At 41.1% G+C, this 19,836-nt stretch overlaps 1 protein-coding gene across 4 annotated transcripts in view; it reads left to right on the top strand.

Annotated features, from left to right (window-relative positions):
* Positions 1–19,836, top strand: part of LOC146468287 (protocadherin Fat 4-like) — a 74,519-nt gene that overhangs the window by 1,443 nt on the left and 53,240 nt on the right. Inside the window, exon 1 of one of the 4 annotated variants that reach the window (XM_085125017.1) lies at positions 7,682–8,061. The exons of 1 other annotated variant lie outside the window; for it this stretch is intronic. In XM_085125017.1, the coding sequence (XP_084981143.1) occupies positions 7,964–8,061 (98 nt within the window). In that variant the 5' untranslated portion in view covers positions 7,682–7,963. Of the gene's footprint in view, positions 1–7,681; positions 8,062–14,493; positions 15,067–16,315; positions 16,545–19,836 lie in introns of those variants that run through there. 2 more of the 4 variants (XM_085125019.1, XM_085125021.1) reach the window with 2 other exon arrangements.

Below are 19,836 nucleotides of genomic sequence, written 5' to 3'. Positions count from 1 at the left end.
TCTTGATGTTCAACAAATTCTCCCAAATAGTACAATAAAGCCCTTAACCCAAGTACCCCCCCCCCCCCCCCGGGAATAAAGTACATCTGGAGAACAATAAGGAGAATATATATGCTGATATTGGGGTTTTGGCCTAGGCCAAAAAAATCAGACTTTTTTTCATCCAAAAGAGTGTAACTTGCCTGCGAACAGGTGTAGCTTTTAAAGGGAGCTTGCCTTTGCACGGCCGCCGGTTACTGCGCACATGTCACCCGCTTTATTTATAGTTTTATGGTTTGTTTACAAAGTTGTCTAAAGTGCCTGGTGCAAATTGCGTCGGAAAATTGACACCGTTGAGATGATATCCTCACCGCCTGATGTGTTTTCGATTTGGAAATCGCGATTGTAAACCTCGGAGCCCTGAAGGGACGCAAGGGTGGTGAGCACCATAGTGCTGGCTACGTGTACGTGTATGGAGAATATATCAGGAAGATTAGACGGCTAGAAGTGTAATGAGGCCGCGATGAAATGATGATGAAGGGGCAGGTAGTGCCGGGGGGAGGGGTGGGTGGGGGTGGGGGAGCATCGCCCATAACCATCGAATCGATGATGGTACTTCACGCACCTCTCCCGCCCCCAACACACACACACCACGTTTTCTATGCTTATCAACGACGAAATGGTTGTCGGTGCCTGTGAATGCCGGAATGGATAGTGGGAGTGAAAGATCGATGTTATCATTTATTTTAGCGACTTCTGCAGAGGCAGTTTGACCGGCATACAAGACAGCATTAACCATCCCGGCGAGCTACAAAGAAAGCTGCTTACCTTATGTCTGAGAAATGTTCTAAGTTTCCGCTAATTTGACTATCATATATGTATTCTTTTTGTTTATGGCATTTAACAGATTAAACTTTAACTCAACCTTATCATATCCCTAAAGTAAACATTGCTTGCCTGAGTCATGGTCATCTGTTACTTTTCCGGTAACCTGAGTATCAGGGCTTCCTAAGGGGAGGGGGGAGTGGAGAGGGAGGGGAGAACATAACCTCGTTCCAAGGGTCTTGCCTCTTCTTGTCCCCTGGAGCGAGAGAGACTCTCTCTCGCAATGCAATGCAGTGCAATGCGATGCAATGTAATGCAATACAATGCAATACAATGCAAGGCGATACAAACTAATTTTATTTAACCGCGTTGCACCTAAGAACTACAGGGAAAATATAATTACATGGATCAACATAAAAAAAAATATATACACCCCAATGAAAAATACCTATATTTCTAAAAAAATCTGTCCTCAATAAATTTACCCACGATTTCCATTTACCGATGAGTTAAGTCGGTTACTGGCAACAAAAGGCTTTCCATTGGAGCTTTTTCCCCCGCTGAATTCTTACATAGTTGGAACGTTAGCAAAGCGATGTTTCTGCTTGTCTTGCTCGTATTTATTCTTGTTGCTATATGATAAGGATTCGTTAATGAGTGTTGCTCTTACCGTTAGTGATAATAAAACGTTTTCTGAGAGAAAAACATGCTTAAATGAGGAAATTAAATGTAACTCATGGAGATCAAAGGCCTTGGGGGATTATGGCCTTGTCTTTTGTAACATTGTACCCTTTAAACAAAATTTTAAAGCAACTCTATGGAAGTGCAGCTGATTTCTGCGTAGATGTTCGTGCAGATTTAATCTGGTAATACTGACACACGAGCCAACAAAGTTTAGTGTAACCTTAATTCGGTTAATTGTATTTTATTCCTTCGACGCAATCCACGTGATCAGCTGAGGCACGAACCTGGCGACTAATCATTTCAGTTGACGCTGAAAATCTGTTCGGAATGTCTCAGTCGCCTCAGAAATTCGGATTTAGTTTTTAAGAGAAACGATGGTTTCCCGTGGCCAAACGTCACCTCAAAAATTCGTAATATTGGAAAACTAATTCCTTTTGTTTTCGGAACAAAAATATGTCGTTTCAAGAGCGAAAAAAGGTCAACTGGCACTTTCGAAAAACAGCAGCAGCTACGCTCGTAAATTCGAGGAACGAGATTTTGTTTTTGTTTGAAACTGTGTTAGCTTAGAGTAAATAGATACGTTTTTAAAAGAATATAAAACGAGCTGGGAGCTCAATGAAATGTTACCGTTGTCAGTCCCTTGTTCATTTCATGGAAAGCCACAGTATTTAACCCTGGTTAAGGCGGGCACTATCACGAAGATTTTGCTGTATGTTTGCCAAAACTATTCAAATATTTTACAAAGAACCCTTTCTTTTCCTCTTGGAGGAAAATATGAAATGATTTAGCCGCGAAAGAGTAAACTATAATCAGGTTTTAGCAGTTTCTCCAAAATTCACTATAGGAACTTAAAAAAAATTGCCAATTTTTTCAAGTTGTAATCCATTTTCTCCTAGCAATCTGCAGACAAATATGATTTTGTGGCCCTGGCAGGGTTATTGTTAACAAACTTGAACCATTATTTTATTGTTCCAATCAATACAAATATGGTTTTACGCTATTCAAGTGACACTAAAAAAGGATGACACTGCCCCTTTAACTTTGTTATTTGCAAATGTACTTTGATACGTCCGGGCATGGTATCCCACTTTTAAAGAAAAAGGATCAAGTTTAAAACATCCAGCACGATTTTCAGTAGCCATTTGAGCTCTTACTGATGTACACTGCACCTTCTTGCGGTAACACCTCTGGTTAGACGTACAATAGATCTGCGATATTTACCAGCGACGAAAGAAGTTCGTTGAATTGTCGAAAAAGAGCAAAAAAGACACATTTGAATCGGATTTTAAAGCCATTTTCTTACAATGGTCAGATGCGCTGCTATCATTTTAACGCTTGCAACGGTGTTCGTCGTCTTGGCGCTATCCAGCGCCTGGCGCCGTCGTCGTCGTCGTCGTAGTGGTTGTCACTACGCGCCAGATTATCATCTTCATGGTACCAGTTGGACTGGTTGGAGTCCGTGTAGTCGATCTTGCGGCGGAGGACTGACTATTCGTACGCGATGGATAAATAAATGGGACCCGCCTTGTTGGTTAGGTAGGTACCACATAAATGAAACGAAAACATGCAATACAAACTGCTGTCTTGTGAACTGTGTATATTCATGGAGTCCTTGGAGCAAGTGCTTGGGGTGTGGGATGTCAAGCCATTCTCGGACGCCAGTTATTCATTGGCACGGTTCGTGTGGCGGCAGAGCCTGCCCTGCAAAACAGACCAAGACTTGTAACACTGGCGTGTGAGTATCACTTGAGATTGTTTTTATTTTCTTTAGTGTTCTGTATTGAATTCGTGCTATAAAGTGGTTATAATGATTATTTTATAAAAATAAGTATTAAAAGTTCCGAGCCGATCAAACAACATTTGCCACAGAAAATGCGCGCAAGTTGAGCTTTTACAATGTCTTAAGTTTGTCTAATGAATTATATCCACGCAATGGCGTAGAATGTTTCGTGTCGGCCTGTTGGTACGAGTTTGTTTAGGTGCAGTGGAAGCAGGTCCTTGAAATCCGTCAGATAATTTTCATAAGATTACGCAGCTGCAGTTTACCGTTACGGTCTTTCACTGTCATTCTTTGGCATCGAATTTGTTTTCTTCCCATACAAACACGGTAATTTGTATCCTGTTGGAAAAGTGTGAATTTTACCTGAAGTGGTCTTAACACTCTTTGTTATACGAATGTCGAGGATGAATTGGCCAAACCACGGTTTTAAGAACGTGTCAAAAACATGCCCAGGCTGAGGTCTGTAGTTTGCCCATTTAGTTTGCAACCTCATATAGCAACACATATTGCGTAGTTTTTTATCATCCGTTGGAACGTGTACCAAATTATCCATTAAGTCACTTTCTCGTTATGAACTGAAATACTGTACCATCATGGTAAGTTAAGAACACTGTATTTTAAAGCCGTGAGACCGGTTTTCCGCATTGTTTGGTAAAATCCTATACCATGTAAGTCGACACCACGCTGTTAAGAACGTTTTCAGGATCAAAATTGCCAAAACATGACGAAAGAAAGTTCAGTTGTTGCTCTGGCTCCACCTCATCAAAACCACAGAGGTTCTTTATGCGCTTTCATTAAGGAATAGCCTACCTAACCTGCGTACAGGGGTGTTGCATGATTACTGCGTTTTCGATGTTGTTAGCGCGAAGGAAAAGTTCCTGAGCGAGAGTAAAGTAGCGGTTAACCACTGAACGCAGGCAAACGCAGGCCTTCGTGACACCTACAAATGCGACCTGAATATTCATCGAACTTTCCGACCTGCCATATTTTTTCACACAGTGAAAGGGTGCTTGCCCTGGCACCGCCGTCCGCTTTATTTGTAGCTTTTGTAGTTTGTTTGCAAAGCTATCAAAAGTGCCTTATGCGACTTGTGTCAGGAAACTGAAACCGTTTTGATAATAAAGTGAAACCCGTATTACGCGGACCCCATATTAAGCGGACGCCCTCTATTAAGCGGACAGCAGCAGAAGTCCCATTTTTTTCCCCCATTCACTGTAAAAAGAACCTGTATTGAACGGACACTCCTATATCAAGCGGACGCGGACATCTTAAACTTGAGATTTACGGTGAGTATGGAGTGACGTCCTTCCCTCAAGGGCCATCGACCATAACCATCGAATCGATTCGATGATGGTACTTCGGGTACCCCCCCCCCCCCCCCACCAGCACACACACACACACGACACATTTCCTATGCTTATCAACGATGAAATGTTGGCGTTGCCTGTGAATGTCGGAATGAAAAGCGAGGGTTAAAGATTGATGTTACCATTTATTTTGAGCGACTTCTGCAGTGGCAGCTTGACCGGCACACGATGCAACATTAACCATCCCGGCGAGCTACAAAGAAAGCTGCTTTACCTTATGTCGGAGAAATGTTCTAAGTTTCCGACAACTAAAGTATCATATATGTGTATTTTTTTTGTGGCATTTAACAGATTGTACTTAAACTTAATCTTATCATATCCCTAAACTAAACATTGCTTCCCTGAGTCAGCTGTTACTTTTTCGGTAACCTGAGTATCAGGTCTTCCTAAGGGTCTGGGGGAGTGGAGAGGGAGGGGAGGGGAGAGGAGGAGAAGAGGACATTTCTTCCTCCTCCCTCTCCCCTCCCTCCCAAAAAGCCTGATAGTACTCAGGCTACTTTTTCGGGGCACTCTCAACGCACTCACAGGGGGAATCTTCTAGACACCACTATAAACGCAGTTCTTAGCTAGTGTTGCTAACGACACCCAAAGGGTTTTTGATATTCAGCAATATTTGTAGAGAAAAGACTGTGCTATTTAATGTAGTTCAATTACCTCGTGACACTTCTCTGTGATCAGCAACGAGCTTCGAAATTTTCATCATAGTTACCGTACCTAGTGTGACAATTTTTAAAAATAAACTTGTAAGCACGTAACCTCGTTCCAAGGGTCTTGGCTCTGCTTGTCCCCTGGAGCGGGAGACTCTGTCGCAATGCAATACAACGCGATGCAACGTAATACGGGACTATAGGTGAACGTGGAACAAATTTAAAAATAAAAATTGCAAAAGAAAAGCTAACAAATGTAGTTACATGAATCAATAAAAAAAGACATATTACTTAAGACTACATCCCAATTAAAAATACCTATATTTCCACACAAAAAAAATCTATCCTCAATTAATTTACCCACGGTTTCCCTTTTACCGGCGGGTTAAATCGCTGAATTCTTACATAGTGGGAACGTTAGCAAAGCATCGTTTCTGCTTTTCTTGCTCGTATTTATTCTTGTTGCATTTGCCTTTCTCGTACTGCACGATGTCATAAAATCATTTTCCTAACTCGTTTGCTCAAACCAGTGTCCGTAATTCAGCAGCGCGCTCTCCTTACTTTATTCTCGCCCAGAATTTCTAATGAAGGTAAGAGCATGTATATGTACAAGGTTGTTATGCGGCAGAATTTAACCATGTGTTTGTAAGCATTTAATGCTTACAGCATTGCTCGTCAAGAAGCTTTGTTTGTGATTTCCATCTTCACTTAGCCAATCAATGGCATGATGAAAACATCATGAAATCAACATCCAGCGATAAAGCTGTCAAATCGCTGTCTAAACACGGTATTTCATTGGTTGGTTCATCTGGGGAAACTGATCGATCCTACAATCCAACTAAGGTTCTGTCAAAATAAATTTCTATTGTCATTCTTGACGTAACCATGGAAATTTGGCCAGGTAACTTTACCCGGAGTGAAATCGATTACACGTACAAAACCGCTTTCCTCACGTAAATCTATTTTATATTTTCTCGGGTAAAATTGGTTTCGTGTTACCACGGCTTTTTACATTTAAGATCTTTCCCAAACATCATAGCTGCCTACAAAGCTACTACGTTAAAGTTAGTTTTCGCGAGGCCGCGTTTAAACTCTTGACACATTGGCTGCATTGCGTACTCTACCTGGGAGATTGTTCCACAGTGTGGCAATTGAAATGAAAGCTTTTTGGGTTTCTTTCCTGTGTTACTGTTTTCTTATGCTGTACAAAATCATTATATTTGCCTTTCGAGGCAAATACGAGTAGGGTTGGACACGCCAGTTCTATATGATAATGATTCGTTAACGTCTGTTGTTCTTAACTTTAGAGATAATAAAACGTTTTCTAAGAGAAAAACGTGCTTTAATAAATGAGGAGATCAAATGTAACTCATTGGTTTTATGGTTCAATGTTGACTAATATTTTCATTGGAATATTACCTGAGCTATGTTGAAAGCTTAAGATTTTAAATCCGTGAAATTCTTAACATGGAGATCAAAGGCCGTGGGGGATTATGGCCTTATCTTTTGTTACATTGTACCATAAAAACAAAATTTAAAGCAACTCTATGGAAGTGCAGCTGATTTCTGCGTAGATGTTCGTACAGAATTAATCTGTTAATACACACAAGCCAAAAAAGTATAGTGTAACCTAAATTCGGTTATTTGTATTGTATTCCTTTGACGCAATCCATGCACGTGATCAGCTGAGGCGAACCTGGCGACTAGTCATTTCAGTTCACGTTGAATCTCTGTTCGGAATGTCTCAATCGCCTCAGAAATTCGGATTTAGTTTTGAAGAGAAACGATGGTTTTCCGTGGCGAAACGTCACCTCAAAAATTCGTAATACTGGAACACTAATTCCTTTTGTTTTCGGAACAAAAATATATCAGTCGTTTCAAGAGCAAAAAAAGGTCATCTGGCACTTTCGAAAAACAACAGCAGCTACGCTCGTAAATTCAAGGATGAGATTTTGTTTGGTTTTGTTTGAAACTGTGTTAGCTGACAGTAAATAGATAAGCTTAAAGAAATATAAAACGATCTGGGAACTCAATGAAATGTTACCGTTGTCTGTCCCTGTTTCATTTCACGAAAAGCCAAAGTATCTTAACCCGGGTTCAGTTGGTTATTTACAATTGTACTTTGATACGTCAGGGCATACTATCTCACTTAAGAAAAAGGATCAAGTTTGAAAAATCCAGCACGATTTCAAGTAACCATTTGAGGTCTTACTGATGTACACTGCACTTCCTGTCGGTAACACCTCTGGTTAGACGTACAATAGATCTGCAATATTTACCGGCGTACATACCACAACACCAGCAGCCTTGGCGACGTTTAAAGCGACGTTTAAAGCAAATTTTAACGCTGCTTTCCAATAATGGTGAGATGCACTACTGTAATCTTAGCGCTTGGGATAATCGCTGTCGTTTTTACGCCTTCAAACGCCTGGCGTCGTCGTCGGAGGCGCAGAAGTTGTTCCGTCACGCATTGTACTGTAAGCAGTTGGACTGGTTGGAGCTCGTGTACGCGACCTTGCGGAGGAGGACTGACTGCTCGTACGCGGTGGAAAACTAGAACGGAGTCTTGTGGGGGAGGATGTCCGTATCACCTAAGAGAAACAAGAAGATGCAATACAAACTGCTGCCCTGTGAACTGTGTATATTCATGGAGTCCTTGGAGCAAGTGCTTGGGGTGTGGGATGTCAAGCCATTCTCGGACGCCAGTTGTCCAAAGGCACAGTTCGTGTGGCGGAAAAGGCTGCCCTGCAAAACAGACCAAGGCTTGTAACACTGGCGTGTGAGTATCACTTGAGTTTTTCAGCTTGTTGCATATTAGCATTTTGTGTTGAAATCTTAATGTTACTGTTTAACATGTAAGTGGATGTGACATCTATTTTTTGAATGTGACAAACATTTAACGTTCCGAGCCGATCGAAGCGCAATATTACAGAAAAGACGCGCAACTTGAGCACAATGTCTTTGTGAAACGAATTTTATCAACGGAGGAACGTGTTTCGTGTTGGTTTGTTGATAGGAGTTGTTGGCGATTATTTATGTGAGAGTTACCTGAATAGTTTGGGTGCTTTTTTGTCAAACTGAAGGGTTTTGATAAGGTTCTACAAGTGTAGTTTAAGGTTACAGTCTTTCAGAGTCTTTCTTTGGCAATGGACGGAATTCTTATTTTTTTCCGATACAAATAATGCAATTTCTGCCGCTTGATATTTGAGTAAAATTTTGCGAGACGCGTATTCTTTGAAAGACCATTAACTATTCGGTTTACTGAGGACATGAGGACGGTGACAGTGTCACGGTCTAATTGATCCCAGAATGTTAGAATACATACCCCATTGCATACACAATGTGGTTTTCTTATCATCGACTGGAACGTGTACTCTCTGTTGACTCACTTCAACATTATTTTCTGAAATAATTTATGTATGGATAAAGTTCTTAAGTTAAGGACGTTCAGTTCCGATCAGCCTAAACCACAAAATTACAAAGTCTACAAAACGAGTGTACCTTGCCTGCGCACAGGTGTGTTGGGCAATGTTGTTTGCACGATTGCCGGCAAAGTTTTGGCTTTAGGATAAAGTTCTGACGGTGATCGCCTAAACCTTCCTCCCAGGTCACTGTTTGAGGGATGAGGGAAGAAGGGAGGTGTGCTCCCTTACGCTATACAACGTAATGAGGGGCCACGATTTCAATGGAGTCTTAATATTCTGGCAAGTTTTGGCTTAACAAAGTTCCTCGCACATCGAGGGGGCGCGCCCCCTCGATGTGCGAAGGATAAAGCACCGATGCACACGTGCCAAAAGGAACTAAAAGGCAAATGAAAACAACTGTATTTAAATCCTATTTATAGCTTGGATGGTTTGTTTACAATTGTGCCTGGTACAAATTGCGTCAGAAAGCTGATACCGGTTTACTAGTTCAAGAGCAGCGTCTGTGCGGGCTAGGAAGGAATTACAAATCGTTACTGTAGGTTTCGAGGGGAGCAGGAAGTGAGCTTTTGCCCTTCAGGGGAGTCCACTGAGTGAATGTTCCCTGCATTGATTTAGCAACTTCTGCACGGCAAAGAAAGACGGTAAACAAATTCAAACCGCATGACCGGCTCTCATTACAGGCCATCGAGAAAACTCCTTTATCTGATTTTATTGAGACATGTAACTACACTCTCATAGAAGATAAGATAACCCTACAATACAACGCCGACAGTTTGTAGAAATTATTCTTCATCAACATGCGCAACTAGCTAGTGCAATTAATGACCCTTAAGGCCTTCATTTACTGTCGGCAAGCCTTGTAGAAAAAAAGATGGGTGCGTTTTACTTGTGACACTTCTGATCGGTAATGCGCCCCGGAATGTTTCAAGATGTTTATAGGTAAGCTAGTGGGACATCACTCAAATTTGCAATCAAAGTAGCGAGTGTTTGTAAAGAAAACATTAATTGGTTCATTTCGCTTTACCAGTTTAATGAGCCGTGATGGAAAGAGCGCTTGAAGATCGAGAATTCACGAAAGTGACTAACGAGGGTTTGAGTGCGAGGGGTTCACTCCACCAGAAAAAAAAAAAAAAATACGATGGAGTATAGTGTTTTAAACCTAGTGAATAAATGATAGAGGTATATTTTTAGTCAGTGACGCATATAATATACACTTCTGCATTTGCCGGCACACGATACAGCATTGAACATCCCGGCGAGCTACGAAGAAAGCTGCTTACCTTATGTCTGAGAAATGTTTTAAGTTTCCGACAACTTAAGTATCATATGTGAATTCTAGAAAACATTGCTTCCCTGAGTCAGCTGTTACTTTTTCGGTAACCTGAGTAACAGGAATTCCTAAGGGGAGGGGGGAAGAGGAGAAAAGGAAATCTCTCCCACTCCCTCCCCCCTCCCTCCCGAAAAACCGGAAACTCAGGCTTCTTTTTCCGGGGCACTCTCACGCAACTCACAGCGGGAATCTTCTAGACAGCACTATAAACGCAGTTCGTAGAGATTCTTCGTCAATATACAGAACTAGTGTTGCTGACGAAACCCAAAGGGTTTTTGGTATTCAGCAATCCTTGTAGAGAAAAGACAGTGCTATTTAATGTACAATTACCTAGTGACGCTTCTCTGTGATCAGAAAGGAGCTCCGAAATTTTTCATGGGACCTAGTGTAACATTTTTTTAAGTTTAAACTTCAACTTGTAAGAAGGTAACCTCGTTCCAAGGGTCTTGCCTCTTCTTGTCCCCTGGAGCGAGAGAGAGCAATGCAATGCAATACAATGCAACGCGATGCAAGGCAATACAAACTACTTTTATTTAATAACCACGTTGCACCTAAGAGTTAAATGGACTATATGTGAACGTGGAACAAATTTAATAATAAAAATTACAAAAGAAAAACTAACAAATATAAATACAGTATATGAATCAATATAAAAAAATATATATTACTTAAGGGCCCATTAAAGTATCTTTTGATGCCGTTGCTAGGGAAAAATCAATTTGCTATAACTCTGCACGTGTATGTTTCAATTGGACCAAATTTGGGCAATAACCATAGGGGGCAAATATGATCCATTTCATGACGTCATCGCACCACGCCCAAAGTCACGTGACCAGAAACAGAAAAATGCATTTTAACTAAATGGCTTAAACCTTTTTTCCGCATTTTCTGTACAATAACAATTCAAAAGCCGTTTTGAAGAAATTTAAGCAGGCGTTTTGGTTTATAATGAAAATTAAAAAAATGAGAATGGAAATTGTGCTTCTTTGACCACTCTTTTGCGCATATTTTTTTTGTTTTTCATTTTGTCGCAAAAGCCATGCTTGAATTCCGAGAAAATATGATGTTCTTTGGAATTGTTTTAAAATCCAGCAACTACAATTATCTGTCGAGGGGAAAAGTTCTTTTTACGCGGCACCGGAAGTGGTGAGCGAATTTTCAGCAGCCTGGTGCCTAAGCATTATTGGCCAGGCTGCTCCACCGCTTATCCCTTCCCAGTTAGCACCTTGGCTGCGCTTTGTTTGGTGTGAGTATGCAATAATTTTCCCAGTCTTCGCATCGTGGACGGTAGCTGAGCTGTTATTCGAATAGTGGCCGCGAGTCAGATAAAAGCCGTCGAACTGGATGTGCAATGATGACTTATCTCCACGTCGAACTGCTTCAGTTCTTGCTTCTTGCACCTTCCAGTCGGCGATCCTTTTTACGAACGGTGCCATCCATTCAATAATATGGATCCACTGAGTGGAACTGACATGATCCAGACCGCTGAGACCGAGAGTCCCGAGAATTTTGTGGTAATCTTTGAAATATTGCCCATTGACAAGGAATGAAAGAGCAACGAGATGACGTATTGCAGATCTTGGACGAGTTGTGGCTTTAACGACAGGAATGCTACTCTTCAAGTTGACTTTTTTCCCACATCGACCACACTCGAACTCGAACTCTTCAACTGTGTTTTGTTTTACCAAACAAAATTCGAATTCAGTTTCCTTTTCACAGTCACAGTGTTGTAGATTACTTAAATTACTGTAAACTAGGTTCTCAAGCGAGGTTGATGTTGTAAGGAGAAGTTGTCCATCACAATTTTCGAGCTCAGCATTATCAGTCAGGTTTTCTATCGAGTGGTTAGCATTCTTGATGTAAGAATGAAATTCTTGAGCTAGAGCTGCTTTCAAGGATAATTTACAAGCCTCCTTGCTCACTGTCTGCTGCTCCATGCTGTCTTGGGAGAGTGGTTGCAATTTAGTGGCCTCGATAGCTGCGTTTATTTGTGTTATATCTAAACAATGGAGTTTCTCAGGTTCGGAAGGGCAGTTCACGGACACAGGTTCACAGGGTCGCACAGTTTTTTCGCAAAAGACGTCAGGGAGTTTCGGAGCGGTCAAAAAGGCCGCGGAGACAGAGTTTTCTTTGAAGTTTGCAGGTGATGATAGCGCAATACTAATTTCAGTTTGTGTCTCCGCATCTTTGAGATTTCGATTCCCAACCTGACACTGGAAATCTTGTACTGTCACCTTTTCGAGATTTCCCCATCGACATGCAGCCATCGCCGCGGCTTTCCGTTTACGTCCGTACGTGGATGACATTTTCAAGCAAAACACTCAAGTTTCAAAAATAAAGGCACGACTCACATGTTGTAACCGTAAAGCAAAAAAAATTAATCAATAAAAATGTAAACGAAAAGTTTTCTTGCCTTTGTTGCAACGAAGTAAAAAAGGGGTACCGGCGACTTGAATCGGCGAAGGCGGGCCGGCGCCGAAAAAAGCGCGCGAAAAAATTTTGGCTCACCGGAAGTGAAATTGCACTTGGGTACCAACCGTGTAGCTTAGCAACGAGATACTTTAGTAGGCCCTTAATACTACATCCTAATTAAAAATACCTATATTTCTACAAAAAAAAAATCTGTCCGCAGTAAATTTACCCACGATTTCCATTTACCGGCAGGCTTCCCATTGGAGCTTTTTTCCGCGCTGAATTCTTACATAGTCGGAGCGTTAGCAAAGCGATGTTTCTGCTTTTCTTGCTCGTATTTATTCTTGTTGCATTTGCCTCTCTCGCACAGCATGATATCATAAAATCATTTTCCCACCTCGTTTGCTGAAACAATTGTCCATAATTCAGCGGTTCGCTGTCCTCACTTTACTCTCGCACAGAATTTCTAATGAAGGTAAGAACATGTATATGTACAAGTTTGCTATGCGACAGAATTGTTGTGTTTGTAAGGGTATAATATCTAACCAAGAAGCTTTGTTTGTGATTTCGATCTTCGCTTAACCCATCAATTGCATAATGAAAACATCATAAAATCAGCAACCAGCGATAAAGCTGTCAAATTGCTGTCTAAACACGATATTTCATCGGTTGGTTCATCTGGGGAAACTGATCGACCCTACTATCCATCTAGGGCTCTGTCAAAATAAATTTCTATTGTCATTCTTGACGTAACCTTGGAAATTTGGCCAAGCTACAAAACCGCTTTCCTCAGGTAAATTTATTATACATTTTCTCGGGTAAAATTGGCTTCCTGTAACCACGGAGTTTTACATTTAAGATCTTTCCCAAACATTGTAGCTGCCTACAAAGCCACTCACGTTAAAGTTAGTTTTCGCGAGGCCGCGTTTAAACTCTGACACATTGGCTGCATTGCGTACTCTACCAGGGAGATTGTTCCACAGTGTGGCAATTGAAATGAAAGCTTTTGGGGTTACTGTTTTCTTATGCTGTACAAGATCATTGTATTTGCCTTTCGAGGCAAATACGAGTAGGGGTGGACACGCCAGTTCTATATACGATAAGGATTTGTTAATGAGTGTTGCTGTTAACTTTAGTGATAATAAAACGTTTTCTAAGAGAAAAACATAATTAAATGAGGAGATTCATGTAACTCAGTGGCGTGATGGTTCAATGTTGACTAATATTTTCGTTGGAATATTACCTGAGCTATGTTGTAAGCTTAAAATTTTAAATCCGTGAAATTCTTAACATGAAGATCAAAGGCCTTGGGGGATTATGGCCTTGTCTTTTGCCACATTGTACCCTAAAAACAAAATTTTAAAGCAAATCTATCGAAGTACAACTGATTTCTGCGTAGATGATCGCGCAGATGAAATCTGGTAATACACACGAGCCAATAAAGTTTAGTGTAACCTTAATTCGGTTAATTAGGTTTTATTCTTTCGACGCAATCCACGTGATCGGCTGAGACGAACCTGGCGACTTCAATCATTTCAATTGACGTTGAATCTCTGTTCGGAATGTCTCAATCGCTTCAGAAATTCGGATTTAGTTTTGAAGAGAAACGATGGTTTCCCGTGGCGAAACGTCACCTCAAAAATGCATAATATTGGAAAACTAATTCCTTTTGTTTTCGGAACAAAAATATGTCGTTTCAAGAACGAAGAAAGGTCAACTGGCACTTTCGAAAAACAACAGCGGCTACGCTCGTAAATTCGAGGAATGAGATTAATTTTTGTTTGTTTAAGTTTGAAACTGTGTTCGCTTAGAGTAAATCGATAAGCTTTTCAAAGAATATAAAACGATCTGGAAACTCAATGAAATGTTACCGTTGTCTGTCCCTGCTTCATTTCATAAAAAAAGCCACAGTATTTTGACCCGGGTTAAGCTGTACACTGATACGTCCGGGCATGCTAGCTCGCTTAACGTAGGATCAAGTTTAAAAAGTCCTGCACGATTTTTAGTAACCATTTGAGCTCTTACTGATGTACACTGCACTTCCTGGATGCAACACCTCTGGTTAGACGTACGATAGATCTGCGATATTTAACGGCGTACATACCACAACACCAGCAGCCTTGGCGACGAAAGAAGTTCGTTGAATTGTCGAAAAAGAGCAAAAAAGACACATTTGAATCGGATTTTAAAGCCACTTTCCAATAATGGTGAGATGCGCTGCTATCATTTTAGCGCTTGCAATGGTATTCGTCGTCTTGACGCCTTCCAGCGCCTGGCGCCGCCGTCGTCGTAGTTGTTACCCCGTGTATTGTAGAGTTAGCAGTTGGAGTATGTGGAGCCGGTGTAGTCGATCGTGCGGCGGAGGACTGACTGCTCGTACGCGGTGGAAAACTAGAAGGGAGTCTTGTGGGGGAGGATGTGCGTATCATCTACGAGAATCGAGAAGATGTAATACAAACTGCTGTCCTGTGAATTGTGTATATTCATGGCGTCCTTGGAGCAAGTGCTCGGGATGTGGGATGTCAAGCCATTCTCGGACGCCAGTTATCTATAGAAGCAGTTCCTGTGGCGGCAGAGCCTGCCCTGCCAAGCAGACCAAGGCTTGTAACACTGGCGTGTGAGTATCATTTGAGTTTGTTCAGATTTTGTCTTAAGTGTTCTGTATTGAAATCGTGCTATCAGGTGATTATAATAATAAGTATTTTATAAATATGGACAAGTATTAAAAGTTCCGAGCCGATTAAACAGCATTTGCCACAGAAAATGCGCGCAAGTTGAGCTTTTACTATGTCTTTGTGTAATGAATTATATCCACGCAATGGCGTAGAATGTTTCGTGTCGGTCTGTTGGTACGAGTTTGATTTGGGTGCAGTGAAAGCAGGTCCTTGAAATCCGTCAGAAGATTTAAATTACGCAGCTGCAGCTAGCTGCAGTTTACCGTTACGCTCTTTCATTGTCATTCTTTGGCATCGAATTTAGTTTCTTCTCACACAAACATGGTAATTTGTATCCTGTTTGTAAAGGGTAGATTTTACCGCGAATGAAATGGTCTTTACACTCTTTCTTTATTTTGCGAATGTCGAGGATGAATTGGCCAAAACGTTTTAAGAACGTCTCAAAAACGTGCCCAGGCTGAGGATTGGTAAGGAAGTCTGTAGTTTGTCCATTTAGTTTGAAACGTGATAAGTTTCAGGGTCTAATAAATGTTTACGTATCGTCCAATTTAGCCCTAAACCTCATTAACCTCATATAGCAACACATATTGCGTAGTTTTTATCATCCATTAGAACGTGTACTTAATTATCCATTGAGTCACTTCCTCGTCATGTACTGAAATACTGTACCATAATGGTAAGTTAAGAACACTGTATTTAAAACCGTGAGAACGTTTTTCCGCATTGTTTGGTAAAATGCTGTACCATGTACGGGCTAAGGGTTCTCTTTTGTCATGACTTGTGAGTTTTCACCGTCCTCAATCCGATTTAGACCAGAACCGAGCCCCGCCCCTGCCACAGGAAATAAAAAATTAAGGTCACTCATTTAACAACGCGGGAAAATTTCACTCATGATCACTGACTACGTCGTATCTAACACCAGCGGTAAAGGCTACTTTAAAGCTCGAGAAAAGACAAAAACAACACCCGTTTAAAGCAAATTTTAACGCTGCTTTCCAATAATGGTGAGATGCACTACTGTAATCTTAGCGCTTGGGATATTCACTGTCGTTTTTACGCCTTCAAACGCCTGGCGTCGTCGGAGGAGGCGCAGACGTTGTTCCGCCACGCATTGTACAGTAAGCAGTTGGACTGGTTGGAGCTCGTGTACGCGACCTTACGGAGGAGGACTGACCACTCGTGCGCGGCGAAAAACTGTAACGGAATCTTGTGGAGGGGGATGTGCTTATCACCTAAGAGAAGCGAGAAGATGAAATACAGACTGCTGCCCTGTGAACTGTGTATATTCATGGAGTCCTTGGAGCAAGTGCTTGGGGTGTGGGATGTCAAGCCATTCTCGGACGCCAGTTATCCAAAGGCACAGTTCGTGTGGCGGAAAAGCCTTCCCTGCAAAACAGACCAAGGCTTGTAACACAAACGTGTGAGTATCATTTGAGTTTGTCGGCTTGTTTGATATTAACGTTTTGTGGTGAAATCTTAATGTTACTGTTTAACATGTAAGTGGATGTGATATTTAATTTTTTGAATGTGACAAACATTAAACGTTCCGAGCCGATCACAGAGCAATATTACAGAAAAGAAGCGCCACTTGAACACAATGTCTTTGTGAAACGAATTTTATCCACGGAGGAACGTGTTTCGTGTTGGTTTGTTGATAGAGGTTGTTTGCGATGATCTATGTGAGAGTTACCTGAATAGTTTGGGTGCTTTTATGTCAAACTGAAGGGTTTTAATAAGGTTATACAAGTGTAGTTTAAGGTTACAGTCTTTCAGAATCTTTCTTTGGCAATGGACGGAATTCTTCTTTTTTTCCGATAGAAATAATGCAATTTCTGCCGCTTGATATTTGAATAAAATTTTGCGAGACGCGTGTTCTTTGAAAGACTATTAACTATTCGGTTTACTGAGGACATGAGGACGGTGATAGTATCACGGTCTAGTTGATCCCAGAATGTTAGAATACATACTCCATGCGTGCGGTAACATAAACAATGTAGTTTTCTTATCATCGACTGGAACGTGTACTCTCTGTTGACTCACTTCAACATTATTTTCTGAAATAATTTATGTATGGATAAAGTTCTTAACCCTACAAGTGCCATCGAATTTCACGGGGGTGGTCCCGCATTGCCAAATGAAATGAAGATTAACTTTTATACGCCGATTGCAAAAATACACGTCAACTAAATTCGTCACTGTACCTTCAAACTTTGTCTTCATCTATCATGCATGTTGAAAATTGAGTGAAACGTTCAGATATAAATCAAACTTCTTTGAAGCTTTTCATTCCTTCCATGCGTCTTCACGAGCATGTAAAAATATTACGCGTTGTAGTTTATTGAAAAAAATCATTCACAAATGCAGACTCCAAGGACATCCATTTCCATACGAAGAAGAAGTAGGCAATTATCATTCTATTTGCTTGGTTATATGTTTCAAATTCCGCAGAAGTAACTAAAAAAACAAGCACGAAATGTTCAAAATCAAGATGGCGGCCATATTTTGTTTTTTCTTCGAACACAAGACGCTCAAACTCGGAAGAGCTCGGTCACACAACGACCTCAACGAACGCTGACGAAACCCCATAGGCAATACAATAAAACAGCAACGCCTATTGGCTAAGATTCAAGCAACATCCAATCAGATTGCTTGTTAGTTCGGTGGGCCGACAAGATGGCGTACGGGCCACTCAGAGTGGCCCGTGGCACAGTTCGGATCACCCTAAACCACAAAATTACGAAGTCTACAAAGCCTGTGCACAGGTGTGTTGGGCAATATTGTTTGCACGATTGCAAAGTTTTTGCTCGAGGATAAAGTTGACGGTGATCGCCTAAACCTTCCTGCCAGGTCACTGTTTGAGGGATGAGGGAAGAAGGGAGGTGTGCTCCCTTACGCTATACAACGTAATGAGGGGCCACGATTTCAATGGAGTCTTAATATTCTGCCAAGTTTCGGTTTGACAAAGTTCCTCGCACATCGATGCACACGTGCCAAAAGGAACTAAAAGGCAAATGAAAACAGCTCTATTTAAATCCTATATATAGCTTGGATGGTTTGTTTACAATTGTGCCTGGTACAAATTGCGTCAGAAAGCTGATACCGGTTTACTAGTTCAAGAGCAGCGTCTGTGCGGGCTAGGAAGGAATTACAAATCTTTACTGTAGGTTTCGAGGGGAGCAGGAAGTGAGCTTTTGCCCTTCACGGGAGTCCACTGAGTGAATGTTCCCTGCATTGATTTAGCAACTTCTGCACTGCAAAGAAAGACTGCAAACAAATTCAAACCGCATGACCGGCTCTCATTACAGGCCATCGAGAAAACTCCTTTATCTGATTTTATTGAGACATGTAACTACGCTCTCGTAGAATATTAGATAACCCTTCAATACAACGCCGACAGTTTGTAGAAATTATTCTTCATCAACATGCGCAAATGCCTAGTGCAACTAATGACACTTAAGGCCTTCATTTACTGTCGGCAAGCCTTGTAGAAAAAAATATGTGTGCGTTTAGCTGAACTTGTGACACTTCTGATCGTTAATGAGCCCCGGAATGTTTCAAGATGTTTATAGGTAAGCTAGTAAGACATCACTCAAATTAGCAATCAAAGTAAGCGAGTGTTTGTAAAGAAAACATTGATTGGTTCATTTCGCTTTACAATTTTAAAGAGCCGTAAAGGAAAGAGCGCTAGAAGGTCGAGAATTCACATAAGTGACTAAAGAGAGTTTAAGTGCCAGGGGTTCGCTACAACAAGAAAAAAAATCAAATACGATGTTAAGCCTGGTGAATAAATAATAGAGGTATCTTTTTAGTCAGCGACACAGGTATACTCGGAAAAAGAAAATCTAGTCCCAGCATGGGTCAGAGGATCAGATGTGAATGTCAATGAGTGGCATATTGCATATTGAAAGAAATGTACGCGATGTTTTGGTGAATAAATTATAGAGGATATTTTTAATTAAACATTGTTCCACTTGAAGCTGATTTCTATAATATTTGAAAAAAAAATTGTTTAATGGCGTGACCTACCCCCTCTAATACAACAATTGTCTACAAAACGTTTACGGAAGATAAACAAAGGTCAAATTCAGTAACCCCTCCTAATGTATTCTAGGTATTGTTTTTTAACAAAACTTAAACTTGGGAAACCGCAGAATTCACGCCGGCGTGTTTTAACATATCCACTTAGGTAAGCATATTTTAAAATCGGTGATCAGGTTTAAAGGGAATACTTAAGTCGGGTATAACATGGCTCCAGTAGTGAGGCCGTGGCTGGAATTCTTCTTATCAAAGTTACTAGGCAGCATGTTGCTTCAGTGCTGTTTAAATGTTGTACAAAGTGATTTCTAACTTTTGATTTTGTGGAGAAAGAGGTGGCGAAATTCAAGCGGAAGCAACTTACACGTAGTTCGATTAATCGGCCGATTTGGCCCGATATGTGAGCGGACGAAGATCGGCCCGATTTCTAAAACGACAGATTTTTTGAATCAGGCCGATTGTCACGTACCCCGCGCCACACCAACAGGTAAAGAAATCGGGCACCAATTTGTAAGGTATAAATTTGCCCATGAGATTGAGTCTACTCATAGTCACGCCAATAAATCGGTTCGTGTTAATTAATCTGTAGACTGCACAACGGGGCTCTAAGTTTTGAGTTATAACCTCTTACGGTGGAATGGCATTTCTTTATATATGCTTGACTTAGAAATTTACAT

The sequence above is a fragment of the Pavona decussata genome, unplaced genomic scaffold, assembly GCF_977016875.1.
Source record: "Pavona decussata unplaced genomic scaffold, jaPavDecu1.1 SCAFFOLD_133, whole genome shotgun sequence".
NCBI lineage: Eukaryota > Metazoa > Cnidaria > Anthozoa > Scleractinia > Agariciidae > Pavona > Pavona decussata.
Note: the sequence above shows the minus strand (reverse complement) of the source record. Positions and strands in the feature narration are given on the sequence as shown.